Source organism: Populus nigra, chromosome 14 (assembly GCF_951802175.1).
Source record: "Populus nigra chromosome 14, ddPopNigr1.1, whole genome shotgun sequence".
NCBI lineage: Eukaryota > Viridiplantae > Streptophyta > Magnoliopsida > Malpighiales > Salicaceae > Populus > Populus nigra.
Window position 1 is genome coordinate 10682340 of NC_084865.1, and position 25318 is coordinate 10707657.

General features: G+C 31.3%; 2 protein-coding genes across 4 annotated transcripts; both read left to right on the plus strand.

Moving 5' to 3' along the window:
• The first annotated feature begins 408 nt into the window (after nt 1-408).
• Nucleotides 409-2713, plus strand: LOC133672393 (F-box protein SKIP2-like). The gene has a single exon (XM_062092797.1). It carries the CDS (start codon nt 960-962, stop codon nt 2517-2519), a length of 1560 nt encoding a protein of 519 aa, XP_061948781.1. The 5' UTR covers nt 409-959; the 3' UTR covers nt 2520-2713.
• A 13104-nt stretch (nt 2714-15817) lies between these two features.
• Nucleotides 15818-19956, plus strand: LOC133672386 (small RNA degrading nuclease 3-like). 3 transcript variants are annotated; one of them, XM_062092789.1, is made up of 12 exons: nt 15818-15981; nt 16119-16301; nt 16376-16465; nt 16571-16639; nt 16777-16920; nt 17095-17211; nt 17289-17358; nt 17480-17571; nt 17718-17861; nt 17948-18055; nt 18851-18955; nt 19260-19956. In XM_062092789.1, the coding sequence occupies exons 1-12, from the start codon at nt 15934-15936 to the stop codon at nt 19632-19634; spliced, it is 1545 nt and encodes a 514-aa protein (XP_061948773.1). In that variant the 5' UTR covers nt 15818-15933; the 3' UTR covers nt 19635-19956. The 3 variants fall into 3 exon arrangements, with proteins under 3 accessions (XP_061948773.1, XP_061948771.1, XP_061948772.1); XM_062092787.1 differs by having other exon boundaries at nt 15819-15981; nt 17718-17873; XM_062092788.1 differs by having other exon boundaries at nt 15819-15981; nt 16780-16920; nt 17718-17873.
• The last annotated feature ends 5362 nt before the right edge of the window (nt 19957-25318 follow it).

Genomic DNA, 25318 nt, shown 5'->3' on the forward strand with positions numbered 1-25318 from the left:
TATTAGAATTTCACCTAAATACCTAATTGTAAGAATAAATAAATTGTTTGTATTACACGATTTGAATTTACTATACATAAATCCTAACTTATTCTACAAATTCTAGTTTACCCCGTCGAGTACTTTTGCTCGTTACCCTTCGAGAGTCAAATATAAACGGCAGAAAGACAGAATCCACGTTTCACTTTTATCGCAATCTCCAAGTAATTTTCTTATTTAAGAAAAATATATGAAAAAAGAAAAGGGAATTTTCTGAAAAACTTTAAACGGCCGGCGGATGCGTTGATAGCTAAAAGAAAAGGACTGCTTAACGAGTTGGTGGCGTCAAACGCGGTTCTATCCGAGTGCTATATATTTCATTATTTTGTAGTTACGGGGAAGAAGTGCGTTTGTTTTTTAGTATAGAAGCTCAACTTCGCCCCCTGTTACAAGCAAGTTCCGGTCAAAGGCATCAATCATCCCGTCCTTTTTATTTTATTTTATTTTCTGCTTTTCTTAAAAAAGAAATCAGAAATGATGAGTGACCTTCGAGAATAGTGCTTCGAACAAAAACAACCCGGCTTTCCTTGCTACCACCTTCCCAAGTTCTTCCCTTCCCTTCCCTTCCCTTCCCTTCGTATATTAATAATAATATTCATCCTCACATTCCTCAATCAAGTACAAGCAATACGTTTCCCTCCTGCTTTTCTTTAAACGGCCACGATCACTCCTGCTTGTACACGCAATCCTACTCGGTCCTCGGCGATTACGACGAGGACACGGCCCCAGTACCTTTTGACGGGTGACTCGCTCACCTAATTATTTATTACCATTTTCGCTTGTGCCCCAACATACTCCCTCCCCCTCTCCCTCTCCCTCTCCCTCTCCCATGTCCTGGAAAACCTCAAAAGCTAAACTAAAAGGAAGCGGGGACAGAGTCTAAACCAGTTACTGCAGTGGCGCGTCTTTTCACTCACCAAATGGGGCAATCATCTTCCACCGTTAGTTATCCTACCAATCAATTTTTAATCTCTCCGGAACCCTCGGACTTCACCGACGAAATCAAAAACGGCCCTCTTACAGACTTCACGGAGGGCATACCAGACGATTGTTTAGCTTGCATCTTTCAACTCCTCAACGCCGCTGACCGCAAACGCTCCTCCCTTGTCTGCAAACGATGGTTGCGCGTCGATGGTCAAAGCCGCCGCCGGCTTTCTCTCAATGCGCAATCGGAGATAACCTCTTATGTACCTTCGATCTTTACTCGATTCGATTCGGTTGCTAAACTCTCTCTCCGGTGTGACCGGAAATCTCTTAGCTTGAACGACGATGCGTTGCTCATGATTTCCATCCAGTGCGAGAGTCTGACGCGGCTCAAGCTTCGTGGATGCCGTGAAGTAACAGAGCTAGGTATGGCTGATTTTGCTAAAAATTGTAAGAACTTGACGAAGTTTTCTTGCGGTTCGTGCAATTTTGGGGCTAAAGGAATTAATATGCTGTTAAAGTATTGTATTAAACTTGAGGAGTTGACTATTAAGCGACTTAGAAGTTTCAATAATGGGAACGACTTGATCGTACCCGGCGCGGCTGCTTTAAGTTTGAAATCGATTTGTTTGAAGGAGTTAGTTAATGGCCATTGCTTTGAACCGCTTGTGGTTGAGTGTAAGATGCTTAAGACTTTGAAAGTGATTCGTTGTTTAGGCGATTGGGATAATGTGCTTGTAAAAATGGGGAATGGAAATGGTTTTTTGAGTGATGTTCATTTAGAGAGGTTACAAGTGAGTGACGTTGGGCTTGGAGCCATTTCGAAATGTGTAAATATAGATAGTTTGCATATTGTGAAGAATCCTGAGTGTTCGAATTTAGGGCTTGTTTCTGTGGCGGAGAACTGTAAGAAGTTGAAGAAGCTTCATATTGATGGGTGGAAGATTAATCGGATTGGAGATGAGGGTTTAATGGCTGTTGCGAAACAGTGTCCGGATTTACAAGAGCTTGTTTTGATCGGTGTTCATGTTACGCATTTTAGCATGGCGGCAATTGCTTCTAATTGTCGGAGATTGGAGAGGTTGGCATTATGTGGGAGTGGAGCTATTGGTGATGCAGAGATTGCGTGCATTGCAGCCAAATGTGTGGAATTAAAGAAGCTCTGCATCAAGGGGTGTGCTATTTCTGATATTGCAATTGAAGCGCTTGCTTGGGGATGTCCGAATTTGGTTAAGGTTAAGGTCAAGAAATGCAGAGGGGTTAGTAGTGAGGTTGTGGATTGGTTGTTACGGCGCAAAGGATCACTTGTTGTCAGTTTTGATGCTATTGAAAGTGAAGGGTTGGACGCTAGTGGTAGTGATGTTGGAGGTCAAGAAAGTGGTGTGGAATTTCCGGTGATGGGTGGGCAGGTAGTTGTCGGGGATGGCCCTTCAATCAGTACTGGGAGATTGGCACAGTTTAGGGCAAAGATGGGGCTTTTTGCAAGTAGAAATTTAGTGCCTTTTGCCTTTCACAGGTCATCGAATCATGGGGATAGTTCAAAAAGCAATCTGTGAACGATCTTTGTAAGAGATGGTAAAGTGGGAAACCAGCTCTTGCTCCATTTGTCACCTTCTTTTTTTATTGATTGCTCTAATTACTAGATTCTTGTTCTTAGCAGGATATGTTCTTATGATGTGCTCTTGCACCTCTTTCTGTATTGTTCAATTTTTGTTAGCAGTTATAAATGAAAACAAGAAGAATTTCTGCATATCATTGCCTGTCTATCATCTTTCTTATCGCACTAATATTTCTGCTCTTATATTTGACTCAACAAGCGTTACTTCACAAGTTATTTCATGTGTTTATCCTATTATCACAACCCGCCCACTAGATTGGCATATGTTGAATCATTAAAATAACCCATCATGATGCTTCTGGTTTTGCCATCTGAAGAGTTTCTGCAGTTTGCCCCTGTTAGCCATGTCACGAGCGGAGCTACAATTATTGGTTAGGGCAACATAATTAATATAATAAAATATAATATTTATTTTATTTTATTGTATATAAGTTGTAAAAAAACTTATATAATTTAGTTTTATTCAAATAACTTATTATAAATATATAATGATCTTTGTATAAGGTAAAAAAATTGAAGAAATACCAAATTAAATCAAAGTAACGAAGTTAAATACCAAATTAAATCAAAGTAACGAAGTTAATTTCATCTTTATAATATATTCATCACTTTAATGTTGTTGGTCTTTATATCTTTTAAATATAAACATACAAAGTATATAAGAAACATTAGCTAAAACGAAGCATTATTTATGTTCAATAAACTTTGAAATAAAGCATAAAATAATAAAGAACTATTCTCACTAATCAACACAGGTTCTTTATAAACTGAGACGTATTGAAGTTGTTCAATCATAACTTTAACATTATATATTGGAGATAATTTACTAGGTTGCAAGTTATCAATATTTTTTTTGAAAAAAAAATCAATTTCTTCTTATTTTGTTCATGGTTCAACCTAAAATCAAAATATATATCTTGAGAAAAAATTGATAATTTTGGTGATTCTGCTAAAAACAGAACATAAAAAAATCAAAGTATAATCAAAACAAACCAATAAAATATATCTAATTAATTAAAAAAAGCACTATAACAAGAATTCAAAAAACAATTGGTAAAATTAGCAGATCTAAGAAAAAAAATGAAGCAAAAATGGTAGAATTATATAAAAAAAAACCTCATCAAATTATTAACAAACATCTCAAAATAAAATAAAAATAAATTTTAAATTTAAGTTACCTTATTTTTTTTTGATGAAAAATAAATTAATTGATGGCTCTGCTTCAATCTTTTCGTTGAATTTTTTTACTTATGATTCATATTTATATTTTTATTTTTGACAGGCTACAGGATTTATTGGACAAAGTAATGATTTTATATTTATAAGATTTATATTAGTGCTATGTAAATTAATTTTAAAAATTCAAATTAAAAAATCACACTTAATTACAGTAAAAAAACTCATTTTTATAGAATAAAAAATCTCCTCCACACTTATATATATTACAGAGGTGGAATATTTTACGAGGCCTGCCCCTGCTTGCCCTCTCTTCCTTCGCCATATATATATATATTTTGATGTCGATTTCAGCCTTTGAATTCTATTTATTCTTTTGAAGTGGCACTGATTCCCCCTTTTTTTTTTCTTTTTTTCAAAAAGACTCGATTTTTTAATACACTACCAGCAATTTCATAGATTTTTAAAAGAATTGAAGGGTTCAAATCAAATAGTTCAGAGGAAATATCCTAGTTGTTGCCTGATTTTTAGGCAATAGTTGAGGCGTACAATTTAGAAAGACCAAGCAAGTTGTTGACTCCACCATGAAATGTAGAATCGAAATTCAAAGTTTTTTTTTTTTTTTTGAGTTTTATGGGTATCCGATGGACGGAATTTCAAGGTGAAACCAAGTTTTGGGATAAAGTTATGTGGTGTTTTGCTGTAATGATTATTTCTTATATTAAGATAATTACATATATATATATATATAAATATTAAAAATAATTAATTTAAAATTAAAAAAATAAAGTTTTTAAAAAACACGAACAGAACATATCACAAAGACAAAGAAGACTTTATCTCTTCTCTAATTATTTCCTATTCTTTGACATTTTCAACAATTTATCTGTTATAATAATTAGTTTTTGTAACGAATTACAGGATATGATGATATTTGACCAAAGCTTGAGCATTTCTAATGATTCTGTATTTGATCATTGACCGGGTGTTAAAAGGACACGTGTCGGATTTTTATTGTCTTTATATTAAATATTTTATTTTATTATTTAAAAATTGATTGAAAGTACAAAAAATTATATTTTCAACTACTCACCATAAGAGTAAAACCCACAAAAATATGAAATACTAGTTTTGTTGTAATAACATAATTCTATTCCTTTACAGAGTCGTCAGAATTAATTTATGATAAAATCAAATCAAAACTAACATTCAAGTTTAATCTCACCTTAACATTCAAGTTTAACTAACAGCATTCCTCTCTGCAGCTTCAAAAATTCCAGATCAATCATAGGTATTGGCACAGGCATAGCTTAATCTCACCTCACCTACTCAAAACACCCATCCCATTCCCATCCATGGCTCAGTACTCTAATAATCCCAGGCAAGGCAGGCGCATTCCTCAAATTTTGAATTTCTTTGCTTAAACCAGTTTGATTACGTTTTTTTGGTTAATTCCAGTGAGACTGGTTATGTGGAATCCAGCAATTATAGTTTAAACAAAAATAATAACTACTTTAATCTGTTATTAAATCATTTTTTTTTAAATTTTATTTATGATATGATATGATTGCATTAGAATTCAGTGTTATGAGATTGTGTGTTGGTTGCTATGTTCTGGTAGGGACATGCATGTTGATGTGGAATTGAATGAAGTTGGGAGAGAACAGGCAGCTGTGGCACGATACCAATTTGTATTTCATGTGCGGTTTATATATTAGCATTAGCGTTTCTTGTTCTCATGCTGGAAAATCTTCTTTTCTAACTTCTTGCAGGTGGCTGATAGACTAACCACGGAGTTTAAAGTGTCCGCTGCATGTTCTTCTGATTTGAAGAGAGCTTTTGAGACAGCAGAGAAAATCGCTGCTACTTGTGGTATTGTTGAGGTATATTACTGACGTGATGAGACTATGGTTTTGAGTTTTGGGTTTGATTTATATATAATTTTTGGTTTTTACCTACATGCATGGCCAAGTTCAATTATGTTGTTTATGGTAGTTCTACCTGACAATCTTGAGCCATGATTTGGAAAGTATTGAACTCCATGTAGGCATCACATTGCTATGTTTAAAACCCTAAATTTTGTGAAACTTGTTAGTTCAATGAGTTCCCTTAATTGTTTGTACTAATTGTCAGTCTATCTTGTCAATTCTCACGGCACAGCTGTTATGAAAATTCAGCCATATGTGCAATCTTCTCATCTTTCTTACCTACCATGCATATTTTTCATCCCAGCAAGATCGTCTGCCCTTGTCAAGTCGCTTCTTAGCTCATCCGGCACTCTTCTCAGACATTGCTTGTGCAGAACACTACCGCATCATGCTCTATTACCTCATCATGCTCTATTACCTCACCATGCATACTTTCTCAAAAATCTATTTAAGGCATGTGTCATGCTTGAGGAAAGCGACCAGCCAAAAAGAAGTTTGAGTACATTGTGCCACGCCGTCTCTCTCTCTCTCTCAGAAGTTTATAAATTAATATCAGGAAAATGAGCAAATGCAGAAACGAAATGCGTCGAAGAAACTTGAACTCTTCTGAATCTCTTCGAGTCTTTATGATGAAACTCCTCTAAAAGCCCTGGAAAGTGTGTACTAAAAGAACTTATCCCAAAGCTAGTTTATCCCAAAGCAGTTGCCTTGATGTAGGTTGATTCTTTAATATTCTTGAATTTGATTCCGAACTAGCTAGTAGTTACTCTGATTTACTACATGTCAGGGTGGTGGAGAAAGTCTTGGTAAACTTTACGAGTGCTGTACATCTTCATTGGAGAGAATTGCTGCGAAGCATACAGGAATATTATCAGTAAAAGATCAGTAACAACATCTCGTCTTTAGTTTTGGTGGAAATCATTTGATAGTATGACTTTCTTATTTTCTAGTACAAGTGTTTGGAAAACTTTGCATTTTAGGTGCAAGTTAAATATATAATGTTTCTTGGTTCGAATTGCAGGAGAGCGAGTTGCTGTGGTCACTCATGGGGGTGTCATCAGAGAACTGTACCAACGAGCTTGCCCCCATGGAAAGTCTGGAGGAAGGGTATTGAATACGTCTATCAACATCTTCCACATATCATAAGAACATGGGGTGATGTTAGCCATCTCAATGAAACAGGATACCTAAAGTCTGGTTTTGGCGGGGACAAAACATCCGGGTAGTTTCTTCATGGCGTGCTGGAGTTCTAGGAAGAGAAAGAATTAACACCATCGATCATGGAAGACACTGTTCGCATGATCTTTCATACACTCTAGGGCCCTAGGTATTCTTATGGCCATGTCAAAATGTGCACAAATCAATTCTTGATGCTATGATAATTCTGTATCTGAAGCATAAAAGAGGGAATCAATCGCACTTGACCTACACTGTGCTCTGTGAAACACGTTGGTAGAGGGAATCAATCTCTAGTGAATCCAAAGCCAATGCATCGGATTGCATGCATTTTGGGACAAGGAGGTGCGATAATGGTGTACAGCAATTTTGCTACAGTGTGTAATATCATAACTAAAATTTAGTTTAACTATAGTTATTTCATCCAAATAAAATTTTTATAAATTTTATGTGTTTATTTAACATTAGAAAAGTTAATTAATAAAAAAACACTTTATAATTAAAAAAATATTTTTATTTTTTAAAAAATATTTTTTATTTTTATTTTAATATACTTTCTAGAAGTTATAAAAAAATCAAAAATATCTTGTCAATTTGTTATTATATCAAATTTAATTTTTAAATTTTTTATTTCTATGTTTTTTGTTTTGAATTTTTTTATTTGTTTTTTTGTCAAATTTATCCCTTATAATATGATTTAATTTAATTTTTATAATTTTATTCCTTATTATTTTGATTTCTATTTGTTTTCTCTTATTATTTTTTTAATTAAAATTTCTTTTATCTATCAGATTTAATCTTTATTATTATGATTATTATTTTTTATTTGAAATAATTAATTTATTAAATTTTTTTTCAATTTTATTCTCTTTTAACTTTTTTATTATTTATTTATTTAAAATAATTTATAAAATTAGATTTTTTTTTTCAATTTCATCTTATTTCAACCTTTTTTATCTATTAGATTTGAATCTTATTCTTTTGATTGTTATTTGTTTTATTTAAAATAATTTATGAAAATAATTTTTTTTTTAATTTCATCATCTTTCAGCCTTTTCAGTTGTCAAATATGTTTTCTATTTTTTAATAAATTTAAAAAATAATATTAATAAGATATTTTTTAGCTCATTTTCATACTGTAGCTTAACACTAAAAAAACAATTTTCAATTTACTTTTATGACATTGCTAAATATCGAAAAATAATCTATTTTTTAGGATTTTACTTTCCATGAAAACCATTTTTCAAAAGAAAATTACTTTCTAGCAAACAAATAGAATCTAAATTGAATTTGGTTTGTGTGAGATATTGCACAACCTACTATTGTTATTATTATTATTATTAGAAACTAATTGAGAAGTAAAAAATCATTGTTTCCCTCATAATTGGAACATTACTTTTTTTTTAAATCATTTTTTTTCAATTTTGTTTTTAATATCGAATTTATTAGGCATTTAGCTTTTCAATTTATTAGGTATTGTTTTATGGGTCAACTTAGTTGAGAGTTTTTTATTTTTGACCCTTTTTGTAATTGATTTTTTTTTTGTAATTTTATATTTTAATAATATTTGAATTGATTGAGAATAAAACTTCATAATTTGTTTCAGTTTTTTTTTTCTATGAGGTCATTCAAGTCTTATGCCTCGAGTTAAGGGTTTGACGAGTTAGCCTGTGTTGACTCAAGTTTTTTTTTCTTATTTTGTTTTCTTTCAATTTCATTTTTCAACAATAAATTTATTGGTAATGAGGCTTTATAATTTATTTTAATTTGCTTTCGATTGGACAATCTCATAATCTAGGTTTGACAAGTTAACTTGGGTTGACTCGATTTTTTTCATTTATTTTTTTAATTTTATTTTTCAACATTGGATTAATCAATAATTGGGCTTCAATACCACCACCACCACTAGTATCATTATTATTATTATTATTATAAATATTACTATCACAATTATCATCATCATCACCACTATTACTATCATAATAAACTATTATTATTACCACTATTATTAACATTATCATCACTATTAGTAGTATTATTAATAATATTGTTAGTATAATTATTATTATTATTATTATTATTATTATTATTGAAATAAAAAAATTATAAACTTGATTTAAAGGATAAAATTAAAAATCATAAAAAGTTTGACAAAAAAGTAAAGGAAACAAATAAAAAAATCAAAAGAAAAATGACCAAACTAAAATAAATATTATTACTATTGAGAAAAATCATAAATTTGATTTAAAAGATAAAATTAAAAATTATTATCATCATTATTATTATTATTATTGAAATATCAAAAGTAGAAGGATTGAATCGAAAAACATCATATACACAAATTAGAATTCAAGGACTAAATTGAAAATAAATAAACTTTAACAAAAAAAAACTAAATAAAAAATAAAAACTAAGATGATGGATTCTGAAACACCAACAAAAATTAAGGACATATATAGTTTTTTAGGGATAGGAGAGAGAAATGAAGGGAAAAAAAAGGATCACCGATGATAAACATTTCATTTTTAGGTCACACGTGCCATCTATAATGGAAAAGAACACGATAGGGAACAAAATGACATACTAGAAGCATAATTTTAACTACCGGAATACAACGCACGTGTCGACAAAAATACATGGTGCCTCCTATGCACTCACACGTTTACAACACGTGCCGACAACTTTTTCAACTAAAATAATAATAATAAAATGGTAAATTACAATGCCATCCCTAACAAATCCAAAAATTTTTAAAAAACCAATTTGAAAATACAATGATACCCCTGTGTCAATGCTTCACTATTTGTAACTCCAAGGTTAAATTTATAATTTTGCTGTATATTAGAATGCAAAATACCCAAAAAGACCCTTTACCAGAGTTAAATAATTTTTTGCTTTTAAGGGTAGCAAAGTTATTTTACTGTGCATAAACATGATAAAAGGATAATAAAACCCCTGAACAATTATCAAATGACAAATTGACATAGTAAAAATAATATTTTACCCCAAAAAATGCAACATTTTGAGAGTTCTTTCAAGGGTAAAATTATCATTTTATTGTTCCAATTCATATTAAACAAAGGCATATCTATAGTGAAAATCTCACGTTTCTTAGCTTTTCTTTTAATAAAATATGCCCAACAAGATACAATTTGACCTGTATTAAGTTTTTAACTTCTATTTGGAGTTCTATAACTCTAAATTAATTAAAATTAGTCTCATTTAAAAGATAACATTCATCTCTACAACTTTTATAAAGACAACCAGTTCCAAATTTCATTATATTCAAGTTTGGATTTTAACTAGAAGTTAGCTAATAAAAATGTCTAAATTTTCTTTTTATATAGTTAACACACTACCCATTAGTTTTTCATGCTCAAGAACATCACCTAGAATGATTTTTAACATTCTAAATACTTAATTCAAACAATCAACAACTCAAATCAAAATCCAATAAACTAATATTTCTTTAAACCTTGAATAAGTTCATTAAAATTCATATAAAGGATTTAACATCACTTACCTAAACAAAATCAAGAAGAAATTTACAAGATTCAATCAGTTACTTCTTCTTTTCTTCAATCTCTTCTTTTTCACTCGTCACTTTTGATAGCCATTTCTCTCCTTTAGCTTTCCAAATTCACTTTAATCTTGTGTTTTCTTTACAAATCATCAAGAATTCTTTATGAGTTTTTCACTTCAAGAAAGAATTTTGAAGATTTTAGAGAGAAAACATAAAGTTTTGATCTTTTTTTTTTCCTTATAGCTATTCAGCCTATTGTTATAAAGGGAGAGAATGATGAATTTTCAGTTGTTTGAAAAAATGCCCCTCCTTCATGCCTTTAATTAATTTTCGTGCAAGTTACCCTGACTTCCAACCTAAATAGTAAGGCGTTTTTGAACTCTGATTGAACTGAAATTTTAAACCAAGATGCATCAACATGTCATAAAACTCCATGAAAAATGTTAGCCTAATCTGACATGCACAATGACATAAAATTGGTTAGTTTGTGATTTTATCATCCAAAATCCGAATTTCCTTATTCTTTCCTTTCATAAATCATATCAATCATTCCTCTAAATCATTGAGAGCATTTTTATATTCTCAAAATATTTGTATTTGTCTTTTTATCATTTATTTAATTTACAAACTTGTTATCATTTCAGGGTAATTTTACCAAATCTTATTTTTAATGGATGCTTACACCATCACTCTTTTTTATTCTTTTACACCATTCTTTCTCATTGTTTATTCTTTAATACAATATTAATTTCTTAAAATCATTTTCTCATTTTTCCATGTTCTTTTATTTATCAGAACATGTTATCGGTGTCATTAACTTTACGCGTTTTAATTTAAGATTAGTAACCCTCATTTTAACTTCAACAATACATTTAAATTTATTTATGAATATCATTCTCTTTATTTCACATCACATTAACTATTTATTTTTTTAGTCATTTATTCATTTTTGTTTAATCCCAAACTTCCATTTCTCATCGGGACCTTACTATCTATGGTACTGCTTTTTATATAGGAGTTTACATTATCCATCCTTACAACTCAACTTGGATAATGATGTTTTAAAAACAAGGATTATAGGCCTTTTCAATATAATTGTTTATAAGGAGTTTTCTCTACTAGATTATCCTCACCCTTTGGGATGGAGTAAAAGGGCTTGATTGATTACATAAACTTCTAATATATGATTAAGAAAGAAACTAAAATGTTAATATAACTCTTAAAATATAGGTTAATCCCTTTTGATGCATGATAGTTTTAGAAAAACAAAATATTTTTTTATTTTTCTTTTTTAGTTTAGAGATTTTATTTATTTACCTAATCAATATTATCAGGCTTTTCTAGTTTTTTTATTTGAAGGGAATAATTTTTTTAATATTTAATATTAATAGTATTTTCTAAATTTTTTTCTACATAAAGGGTTGTAATAGTTTTTTTTTGGCAAGTGAGACTTGAATGGATAAAAATTAAATAATTTGGGTGTCTTCCCATGATTATGGTATTCATTGTCTTTAAAAATCTTAATTTATAATAAACTTTGTTATCCTTTGATCCCCGATGTGTTAATTGGTATCAAAGTTCAATAATTTCTTATGGTTAGCTATTATTTGTTGTGATTGGAAATCATGGTGGGACCTATGATAAAAGAGGCCACAAAAGGAGTTAGGGATCCATGATGGGATAACTCATACAAAGGTATTAGGAAGCTATGATGTGATAGCTCACACAAAAGTATTATGGATTCATGATGAGGAGACTCGTACAAATGTATTATGAATCTATGATGGGGCACTCCATACACAAAAGGATAATTGGTTTTCCAATGGAGGCTATGTTTGGAAAATTTTATATTGAATGTTTTCATGATGAAGGACAATATGAACTCGAGGGCGATTCTCAACTGAGGAGCATTTATACCACGAACAATTTAAACTCAAAGATAAGTTCATTTCAATCCAATGAGATTAATGCTGGAGCTTTTTGGGAAAAGAAATATTTTTATTTCTTATCTTTTAGTTTAGAAATTTTATTTATTTTCTATGTAGTATTGTTAAGTTTTTCTAGTTTTTTCATTTGAAGGGAATTATTTTTCTATTCGGAATTAATAGGGTTTTCTAGTGTTTATATATATATAACAAGGATTGTAATATCATTTTGACAAGTGAGCATTGGATGAATAAAAAATAAATATTTTTGGTGTTTTCTCATATTCATGGAGTTTTTAGTCTTTGAAAGTTTTAATTTGTAACAAACTTCATTATCCTTTGTTTTTCACCTTTTCTTTTATGTCTATTTATGCATCATATAAATACTTAAATAATACTATAAAATAAGTTGTTTGAATCACCTCTAACTTATATAATACCTTATTAACACTTTATTTTAACCATCAAAACTCAGAAAGTATTATTAAAAATAATAAAAATTACATCATTTACAAAAATATTAAACAATGTCATTGTTATAATTTTAACTATAAAAAGACTTCTTTAAACAAAATGATTTATAAAATTTCTATTCATGTCATTATTTTTAATTTTTTTACCCCATATATAATGAAAATCTAAAAATAATAAAATTAGATTGAAATTCAACAAATTATTTAATTTAATTGGACCTTAGTTGTTTTTTAAGGGGAATCATTTGGTGATTTTTTTATATTATCATTATACTTTTAAATATTAACTATTAAACAGATTTATCGTGAAAAACTTGTTAGAAATATTAAATAAAGAAAGAATACAATGGTAAAGAAACTAGTTAAGTTAAAGACCAAACTACAATGAAAAATTATGTTAATCTTATAATATTTATTATCTCAAGACTTATTTAAAATCTTGTGAACTTTAGAAACCATGATAGTGAACTTTAGAGACAATAATATATCATTACTTTTTTGTGTAAGCAATAAAACTAATGTATCGTTGGATTATTGTTTCAAGAGAGAAGAGACAAAAACAATAAATATAAGAGACAAGATAAAAAAAAATCAATAAAAAATTATGTTTGGTAATGATATACAAGACAAAATGATTTTCTCTCTATCCTATTTAGTTATGGTGGATAAGACAATAAAATATGAAAAAGTCTATTTTATCTTTAATATGTATTACTTTCAAACTTACATATTTAAAAAGATAATTAGATATTATTATTTTTTTACTTTAGTTTATATTGAGGGTTGAAATTAATAATATAATAATAACTCTAAGTATAAAACCAAGATTGGCCTGATGGGTTGACCTAGAACCGACAGATCTAGGGTCTGGACTAGTTTGGGTTTAAGAAAAAAAATAGACAAATAATTGACTCGATCTTATCCAATAAAAAAACTAGGTCGACTCGAGATAAAACATTGGTTAAGAACCCGTTATTTTTTTTTTGTCAAAACAAGGTTCTTTTGATAATTTTTTAAATTGTTTTAGGTCAACCAGATGGCCTTCCCAACCTATGACTTGAACCTAACCTTGGGTCGACTCTCGAATCAAGTTTTAAATTATGATAATAATCACTTTCATTTATACGTTGACTCGGATCAATCTGGGTTGACCCTCCCAATTCGTGACCTGGGCCTTGCCCCAATCAATTCCGGAGTTGATTTTTAAAACCATGATAATAAAAACTTTTATCCTTACTTTAACTTGGATCAACGCTGGTTGACCCTCTTGATCCGTGACTAGACACTTGCCTCGGGTAAACCCCTAAATTCTTTATTCTGAAAGTTAACTCGGATCTTATCCTTAGTCGATCCTCGAGCCAATTCTTAAAACTATGATAATAATTACTTTATTTTTATGTTGACTTAGGTCTATGACTTGGATCTTGAATAGTGACATGGGCTTTGTCTTAGATTGACTTTGGAATTAGGTTTTAAAACTATGGTAATTATAATTTTTATCTTTACATGTTTTAGTTAGATAATTTTAGAATTGAAAGTTTCTTACGATTATATTTTAGAAATAAAAAATAAAAAATATAGTCTTTGGAGATATATCAATCAAACATATTGGAAATATAAAAATTCACTTACAAATCACCCGAGAGATAAAATTTATGTTTATATCTTTATTTTTGTCTTTTCAACCAAACATGTTTATGTTTTCAATGTTTTCATCCCTTTATCGTTCCCAAAGCAATAACTACACGCTACCTAGTAGCCAAAATTAAAATGAATAGACATGTGGCTTTAAAGTCTTTAAGGCATTGTTTGTTTTTGTGGTAGCACCATGCTTTTGAAAAAAATTAAATTTTTTTGCTTGAAATTAATTTTATTTACATGTTTTTAAATCGTTTTGGTGTAGTAATGTCAAAAATAAAAAATTATTTTGATATATTTTCAAGTAAAAATCACTTTAAAAAATAACTACTACCACAATACCAAATATTATCTAAGACATCATAAGAATCAAAAACCCCCCAAACTCTAAAACCCTTCATTTCCTGTCTATTAATATAACTCGGTCTATGACCCGGGCCTTACTTCGGATCGACTCCAGAGTTGAGTTTTAAAATTATGATAATAATCATTTTTATCTTTACATGTTTTATTTAGATAATTTTGGAATTGAGAATTTTTTACAAGGATATTTTAGAAATAAAAAATAAAAAATATTGTCTTTAAAAACATATCTTTTTTATACCTCATGTTTTGAAAATACAAAACTTTACTTAAAAATTATCCTTGAGATAAATTTTTGTTTATATCTTTTCTTTTTCTTTTTAATAAAAAAAGTTTTTGTTTTATTGTCTTTATCTTTTTATTGTCTTAAAACAATAATCAACTACTACATAATAGGGGTGAACAAAAAAACCAAAAAACCGATTAAATCGAGAAAACTGGAAAAAAAATAACTGAAAAACGAACCGTAAAAAAAACCGATTAAAATTTTGAGAAAACCGGCCGGTTCGGTTCAATTTGGTTTCGGTTTTATAAGCAAAAAATCAAAAAAACCAAACCGAACCTAGCTCAAACCAAAAAAACCTAGTCAAACAGGAAAAACCCGAGCCAAAACCAGAAAAAATCGAGCCAAACCAGAAAAACCGAGCCAATCTGGTTTGAACCGGTTTTCGTCCTAAAATACCGAACCGAAATCAATCGTTTTGAACCGGTTTCAGTTTTTTTTAATTTTGGTTTGGTTACTGTTTGTTTTTTATAAAAACCGAGCTGAACCGAAAATGATGAACTCTACTGCATAATAGCCAAAATTAAAAGGAATAGGTATTTGACTTTAAAGTTTTTAATGAAATGTTTGTTTGTGTAATAATACTGTGTTTTTTTTTAAATTAATTTTTTTGAATTAATTTTTTTAATATTTTGGGATTATTTTAATTTGATAATATTAAAAATAAATTTAAAAATTAATAAAAAAATATTTTAATATATATTGTTTTTAAAAATAACGACCGCAACAATTACAGTACAAAACAGTACTTAAACACCAAAGAATCGAAAACCCCCCAAACTCTAAAACCCTTCCTTTCCGGTCCGTTATTATATCTCGAGCCGCCTCTCTCCTCCGTCTCCCTTAGTTTCTCTCCTCGGAAAAATCATGGACAAAAACCTCCTCGCCAACAGAGTAGCCGCCGCGTCGGATAAGGTAACTTCCGTCCCCGTCTCCGTACTCATAAACGTACTGATTTTGATTTTACTTCACCTAAGGCTAGCAATTTGCAGATATTGAGCTTGTTATGAAAGTAGTATTTTCATTTTCTAATAAAAAGAAATGTGAAACAGGTGCTTGCTGAAGTGGTGAAGTTAACTCAAAAGCAAGGAAGGAGAGGTAGTCAAGGAAGCTGGAAGCAGTTTTTAAATGTTTATGAGAAGAAGTTTGGGTCTGGCTTTAGTGATCCGGCGAGAAGGTCACGCGATTCACTCGTTGCGTTTCTTCAAACTTTTACTGATGAGGATGGCCTGAAGGTGATTAATTTATTACCACTTCTTTAAAATAGATGTTATTGAATATTGAATTTTATCAATGTTTCTGTTTTCAGTTTGTTGATAATGTGCTTCGGTCGCTTTCGAATTGTGAGATGTTGAAAGAAACTATGAAAGAATCTCTGGAAAATGAATCACCTGAACAGGTATGGTCCATCAAGCAATTGGTCTTATAGTTGTTAAATGTGTTTCTCCGTTTTCTCATGGGTAGATCTGTTTTAATCATGGGTATTGCATTTGTGGCTGTGCAGAGGCTGGTTCGTTCAACTCTTGAACATCCACTTTACCTGTCAAAGTATGCACTTCCATCGTATGAGAAGGTCTGCGATAAGAGTTAAATGTTGTTGGACATTGTGTGGCTGTGATGCTTATAGTTAAATCTTGTTGGACACTTTGTGGCTGTGATGCTTATAGTCAATTTGGTTTGCCTTCTTGTTAACTTGTGGAAATGATGTAGCAGGGATGGGCAGTAACGAAGGTCCGGAAAAAGCCCAAGCTGCTAAGATATAATAAAATGCTTGCTGTTGATTGTGAGATGGTTCTCTGTAAAGATGGTACCGATGCTTTAGTGAGGGTGTGTGTGGTGGATGCGGATTTAAAGGTATAAAAGATCCTTTTTTTTTTTGGCTTTTGCTTGTTTGGTATAATTTAAGCCCTTCAGAGATCTATTTTTTAATCATTGAGGCCTAACTGAAGTGTAAATGATTGAGCCATAAAATATACATGATTATTTTGGCACCTTTCAACACAGTAACTTTGGACTTTATCCACTCAGGTAAAACTTGATGAATTAGTGAATCCATGCAAACCAGTTGAAGATTATAGAACTGAGATTACTGGAGTTACTGCTGAAGTTTTGGATGGAGCGTCTTGTTCATTTGCAGATATACAGGTTCATTAATGGGTGACCTATTATATCAGATTGTCATTTGGTCTTCTTTGTCTGAAGCTAATCCATGCATTTTACAGATATCCATGAAGAAGTTATTATCGAGGGGAACTATTTTAGTGGGCCATAGTTTATATAATGACCTACAAGGTATTATGTTGAGCTCTTTTTTTGGTTGGGTAAATGATGATAGAACCTGATGTTCGAACTTGTGTTGCAATGCGGTCATACATTGACACTCTCCCTTCTGCAATTTGTTTATTGCTGACAGCACTAAAGATAGACCATGCAAGAGTGATTGATACGTCATTTATTTTCAAAAGTTCAGATGGACGTTCACCTTCCTTAAATAATTTGTGTAAGGTAAGCTGCTTGTGTGTATACATGCTTCTGTGCTTTCCATGATAAAAGTTAAGAAATTGAACCATCACATATTCATCAGAAGGCAAAGAAAGCAACTGTTGGTGGTTTGTAGATGCATGGCTGATTTTTCATCTATTTGTTGACAGTCTGTGCTGGGCTATGAACTTCGCAAAGCAGGTGATCCACACAACTGCTTAGATGATGCATGTGCTGCAATGAAACTTGTTCTTGCTAAGATCGAGCGTGGAGTTGATAATTACATTCCATTGATTCAACCAGATGTGAAAGATGCAAGTTACAATGTATGTTTCCTGTGTACTTCTAATTTTGACTGATGTGCTTATCAATGATTTTTTTGTTTGTTTTGTAATTGTAGGTTCCAGAAATAGAAATGGCAAAGCTACTTCTCCACAAAATACCAGTTACTGTCCCTCGAGAAAAATTACGTAGACTGTTCCCTGCAAACTATACAATTGAAATCAAGGTTGAGTGTATTTATTTTTCTTTAGAAGATAATACATGATTGTATTCAATACCTGGATAATTTAAGAGAACATTAGGGCTCGAAGAATAATGGCTTCTGATGAAGTTATTCATGTGAACAACCTCGGGAATAGTTATATGATAATGATAATGTGGTTGTAATTTTTCTTTAGAAGATAATACGTGATTGTATTCAATACCTGTCACCTTGTTTTCATTGTAAATTATAGGTTGTAGGGCTGTTTATGTTGTCTCTGCTTCTCATCATGATAGCAACTGCATTATGCTTGTCCATAGAATTTCCATCTTACAATATCTTGACTTGATTAGCATTTGCCAGCACCAAAGTAATGATGATGATGATGGTGATGAAAAAGAGTTACTGATATGATTGTTCAGTGGAGACAAAGCTTTTTATTTCTCATCCATTTTAATCATGCATGTGAAAGTAGAGAAAAGAGTTCATTTTGATATGTCTCCATATTTAACACATTTGTAGCAAACCTGAAGAAGCTATCAAAATTGTATGGATCTTGCAATATTGGTTTGAAAAGGAATCCACTATTTAGTGTGATAACTGTAAGAAACAATTTGAATCATTGCATTCCTCCCAACCTACCCAATTTCGAATGAATTGACCTCAGACAGCCTTTCTCCAGGTTTGTTGGTGGCCAATAGTGAACTTTTAGCATCTTGGTTGAATCTTAGAATTATTAAATTTTGATTTATCGAGCTCATTCCCTTTTGTATGCTACTCCATGCTTAGTTTTTAATGCAATGAATAATTTTGTGGCAGACACATAAGGTGATTCAGGGAGTGGGATATTCTGTGCTTGCCATCTTTAAGAATCCAGAAGAGGCATGCCAAGCATTTGAAAATTTGATTGGCAGCCTAGAAAAGGTATGTGTTAGTTGCTGTGCCATATCTAAATATGTATACATGTATTAGTTTACTGCTAGTTTTCATGTCTTTGGAAGATAAGTTCTGTTTCAAACAGTTCATTCTTGATCCACCAAGTACAGAGCATCATGAGCTGTTGTGCTCTGCTGCGGGATTCTATTTTCCGCTGCAACCTTGCCTTAAATATGGTTGAATGAGTGAATTCAAATTCTGTGAATACATGCACCTAATCTGTGCTTGTTTGGGAGACTGCCTGCAAATTTTCGGATTTTAGGTATGCTGAATGAATGTTCTCATATTTCAGGACACGTCTGGCCGGCCACAAAAACTAGTAGCACTTCAACTTGACACAGGAGGATCTGCTGGCATACGGGTTCGCAAAATGACACATGATAGCCATGTTTCACAGAAAAAGAGATCTTTTGAGGGTGAGGATTCAAGCGATCCCAAGAAACCAAAGATAGACCAGTGTGAGGATCACGTGAAAGAGATTGAAAGATTGAAGCAAGAACTGAAGAAACAGGAGTTAAATCAGTGTGATGACCACTTGAAAGAGATTGAAAGACTGAAGCAAGAAATAAAAACAAAGGATTTTGAAATCACCGCCCAGGATAAGATCATAACCGAACTGAAAAGGAAATTGGAAGAAATGAAAAAGAAAAAGAACAAGGAACGCTAAGAATTGTCAGTTGCATTTTTAAGTCTGTTGCAGCTCACGAGGTAGTTAATCAAACCTTGCTTGCTATTGACAAGGCTGCTAAAGAGAGTAGATTACCAGGGCAAAAGAAATGCGATTGAGAGAAATCCTGGATTTTGTAGGGGCCCAAGGTAGATGTCACCAAGGCGGATGTTTCTACCGTTTTTTATTTTTCCAATTTCCATTTAGATTTGATTGCCTGCCAATTAAATTTGTTGTTTATGTAGCTTTTAATTGCATAGAAAGGAGATGTTCAACTTGATTATATTAACAAAAACCTAAAAGAACTGCTTGATTTCCTGTAGCTCTTGACTTTCATTTTTTTTTGAGTTTTTTATTTAATTTTATAATGTTGTGTTTATTGACAATCGGTCTTTGTAATTTGTTTCTTTGTTTTTAATGTTTTGTGGGACAAGACTTCTTGTCATTCAATTGGTTCTTGATTTTGTAGAAATCTATTTGCTTTCATTGTCTGTATGAAATAAAAAATAAAAAAACTAAAATTAAATAAAAACAAGGAGGCAGCCTTGTATAGGGGTTTTGTCCTAGTGTTTTTTGAACCTTTTAGCTTGGGGATCAAGCGATTTAGTTCAAGATTCTATTTTATTTTCATTTTAATTCTTTTTTAAAAGAAAAAAAAGTTATTGAAAAATAACAAAAAAAAGAAAAAATTATTAGTTAAATAAGATTTCAATAACAAAAAAGGTTCTTTTTAGTATTAAAACAATAGAAACTTTTTTTTCATTATAAATTATAGTTTTATTTTTGTTGTTTATTGAATTTATTATAAAAAATAAAAGCTGTAATCTATAAATTATGTGAACAAGGGAAAAATATATTTTTCTATGATGTTTTGATGTATATTTAAACTTAAAAAGTTTTTCTATGGTGGTTTTTTTTAAAAAGAAAAGGGTTTACTATGCTTAAAAAAGAAAGGGAAAACATAAAATATACTATCAAACCATTGAGACATTATCAGTTTTGCACCCAAAATATTTTTTATATAAATTTTATTATTAATATAATAATTTATAATTCTAAAAGTTTTTGAGCCTTGATCTCGATGAAAAATAGGATAATTGTTTTTAAAAAATAATTAATTGCTTATCGTGGTTATTAATTCTTTAAGATTAACTAAATCTATATTTAAATTCAAACGTAACAACCCTGGAATTTGGATACAATTTCTTCTTAATTCTTCTTTATGATAATTGCAAAAACATTGTGATTACACACACACATAACAATAAATTCCTTTAAAGGATCATGCAATTTCAATTCTTAATAGTTTTACCGAAATTTTGGTAGAATTTCCTTTGTTTATAAACTATACTAAGTTACCGACAACTTCAAAATATATAGTTATTCAACATCACAATCATTTCCAAACATTATAAAATTCATTCCACTTTAACACAACTCATAATCACAAAGTATACATAATAAAAAGATGTATCCTTTGTACATTGGCCACTAATCATTTATTATTTGCACTTATTAACTCTTTTAATCACTCCAAGTTAGCTTTTTTGTTGAGGATTTCATTAAGAAGTGAGAGAAAAAAAAATCAAAGAACCCTAATCCTTTTCTTTATCCTTGTAGTTGGTGTCACGAGAGAGAATAAAAGAGTATTTATAGTGTCATTTCTTGTTATTTGCACATTGACCTTCATCTTTTAGTCACTTGTACATTGGCCACTAGTCTTTTATTATTTGCACATTGACCTCTCCCTTAGTCATAGTTTTGAAACCCGGCTCGGCCCGGCGGGTTGACCCCAAGCTGGAACTGGGTCGGGTATAAGAAAAAATAGAGAAGGGCAAAACCTGGGGTGACCTGGCGATTGGGCAATACTCGGTTAAAAACCCGGTTACAACCCGTTGACTTTTGTTTTTGTTACTAAAACAACGTCGTTTTGATTTAAAAAAAAAAGAATTGACCCGGTCGATCCGGTCAGAACCCGGAACTCAAGCCTTGGACCGGGCTGAGTTCAAAAACTATGCCCTTAGTCTTACATATTTATTTTGTTCCACCAAGTTTACCTTTCTAGTGATTTAGTACTATATTCACCTTTTTATCTTGTTTATATTAACTCTAATATAATTTAAACCATTTAATCATCGGGTTAAGGTTTCTTTTAAAACTATGGTGTTACATTCTCCCCTTCTTAATGAAAATTTCATCCTTAAAATTTAAACATCGTACCTAAATTTACAGATAATTCGGGATACCTTCTCCTCATCTCTGATTCTTCTCCAAGTCTCTTCCTCTACTTGGGAGCTTCTCCATAATACTTTTCATATGATTTTTTTTATTTCTAAGATCCTTTTCACTTCGGTCTAACACCCCTGTTGGTTTTACTTCCAAAGTTAGATCTTTCTTAACTTCTAAGGGAACCTAGGGTAGTGCTTGAGAATGATCTACTTTGGTTTTTTCTAGCAGTAAGACATGAAATACATCATGAATCTTGGCTAATTGTAGGGGTAAGGCTACTTTATATTCTACAAGTCCAATTCTCTTTTCAACCTTGAAAGATTTGATGTATCTTGGTGCTAACTTTCCTTTTATGCCAAAACATAGCATGTGTTTTCACAATGCAACTTTTAAAAACATTGTCTCCTGTATTGAACTCAAGAGATGTCCTCCTATTATCTATATAACTCTTCTGCCTATCTTGGGCCGCCTTCATCTGATCTTTTATAGTCTTAATTTTTTCGATGGTAACCTGTACCAGTTCTAGCCCAATCTCTTTCGTGTCACTAACCTCCTCCCAACACACTAGTGTTCAACATCCTTTTCCATATAAAGCTTTATATGAAGCCATTCCCATCATGGTGTGATAACTATTATTGTAGGTGAATTTTACTAGAAGAAGATGGTCTTCCCAATTACCTCCAAACTTCAATATACATGCTCTCAATAAATCTTCCAGCATTTGGATCTTCCTTTCAGATTGTACATGTAACTGAGGATGAAAAGCAATACTCTGATTTAATTTTGTCTCTAAAACATGTCGAATACTAGTCCACAAACAAGAAATGAACTTGAAATCTTGATCTAAAACAATTGAAACCGATACCCTGTGTAATCTCACTACCATGTTTACATACAACAATGTCAATTTATCAACAGAGTCTATCATTTTCATAGGCAAGAAAAGCACAAACTTTGTCAAATGATCTATAATGACCCAAACAACATCATTACCTTTTTTTCCTCTATGTAATCCCGATACAAAATCCATAGTGATATTCTCCAACTTCCATTCGGGAATTAGGAGTGGTTGCATAGGCCTCACTAGCTTTTGATATTCTACCTTCACCCACTAACACACACTGTATTTAGCTATATATTTAGACATTTTTTTCTTCAAATTTGACCACCAATAAAATTCTTTCAAATCTCTGTATATCTAAGAACTTCTTGGATGTATAACAAACCTGGATTTATGGGATTCCTTTAACACTTCACCTTTAAAGACTTTGTTATCAGGTAAATTGATTTGTTTGCTCATTACTATCATCCTATCTTTTAAGATCTAGAAAGGAATTTCAACTCATGATTTCACCTTGCTTCTTACATTATCTACTTTAATATCCTTTCATTGAGCTTCTTGTACTCCATCTCAAAATACAGACCACACCTTTAATTGGGTTAGCAAGGATCCCTCATATCCAACTTCCAATTAGAAGTTGATACTTTTTAACTTTGTTAATTTTTTCTTGTGCTAGTCCATTGGCTCATCCAACACTGCTTTGTTTTTGCAACTTAGTGAATCAACAATAACATTCACCCTTCTTGGATGACAATCTATCACATAATTATAATCCTTAATTAACTCCACTCATATTCTCTTTTGTATATTTAGTTTTTTTTATGACATCAAATGCCTCAAACTTTTATGATGAGTGAAAATCTGAAGTTAGGATCCATACAGATAATGCCTCCACACACTTAGGGTAAACATTACGACGACTAGTTCTAAATCATATACTGGGTAATTAACCTCATAAGATTTCAATTGTCTTGATACTCTCTCTTGTTGCATTAAAACACAACCAAGTCTTTTATTAGACACATCATTATAGACTATAAATCCTTCAAATCTTATGGGGAAGGTTAACATTGGGGGAAGTGGTAAGCCTTATTTTCAACTCCTAAAAGCTTTCTTCACAAACTCTTGACCATTGTCATTTAACATCTTTCCAGGCTAACCAATTTAAAGGGGTTTCTATCATAGAAAACCCCTCAATAAGTCTTTTATAATATCTTATCAAACTCAGAAAACTATGAATTTTAGTTACATTTGTGGGTTGTTCCTATTTCATCACAGCTTCAACCTTCCTCGAATACATAAATATCTCTTATGCAAATATAACATTTCCTAGAAAAACCACTTCTTTTATCCATAATTCACACTTACTTAATTTGGCATACAACTGATGATTCCTTAAAATTTGCAATACTTGTCTTAATTGTTACTCATGTTCTAAATATGAGTTTGAATAGACTAAAATATCTCTATAAATACCACATAAACTTATCTAAATAAGTTTGAAAGACTATTCATCATTTTCATAAACAGTGTTGATGCATTGGTCAATTTAAATGACATTACTAGGAATTCATACTAAATGTAGTCTTACGCACATCTTACTCTTTAATCCTAAATAATGGTACCTTAATCTTAGGTTTATGTTTGAAAATACCCTGACTCCTTTGAGTTGGTCAAACAGATCATCTACATGTGGAAATAAATATTTATTCTTCACTATTACTTTATCCAACTACCTATAATTTACAAAGAGTCTAAAAGTCCTTTCTTTCTTCTTCACAAATTGGACTAGAGCTATCCAAGATGAATTACCTGGGTGTATAAACCTTTTTATAGTAATTCTTGTAGCCGAATTTTTAACTCAACTACTTTTATTGGTGCCATTCCATACGATGGCTGAGCTATAAGAAAGGCACTGTGTAATATATTAAAAGGAACCTCCACTTTTCTTTTTAGGCGAAATCCTAGTAACTCTTCCGGGAACACATTCGAAAAACTCCTTAATAATGGGAAGATTTTTCAGCTTTACCCATCTCTTTTTGAATCTATTATAAGTAAGATAAGCCACACATTCTTTCCTCAACAACTTTCTAGTCATTATAGTCGAAATCACACAATTCAGCAGGACCTTCCTCTTATTTAAAGATCACTCTCCTTTTATCTATTCCTTGAAAAGTCATTTTCTTAGTAAAGCAATCCATTTATGCCTTATAAGTACTCAACCAACCATTTCTAATGGCATTAAATTCGCTACCATATCATGCCTTTCAATAGTAACCCTAATACTCGTGTATATATGATTCATAAATACAATAGCCCTTAAAGGTGTGCTAATTTAAAACCTATTTTCTAGTTTAAGTGGTTGTATATTTGGTTTACTTTCAATTTTTCTTGCTACAAAAGAATGTGTAGCACCAGGATCAATAAAAATAAATAAATATAATGATTTCTAATAGTAAAGTATCTGCTACTACATTAGGGGCAGCTCAAACATCCTCATGGGTTATGTGAAACACTCTACCCTAGGTCCTCTCCCCTTTTTCCCGAGGTTAACCTCTATTACCACTCGTTCTAGACTGTACTGGTTGAGTGAGTTTATTCAGAATGACTAATT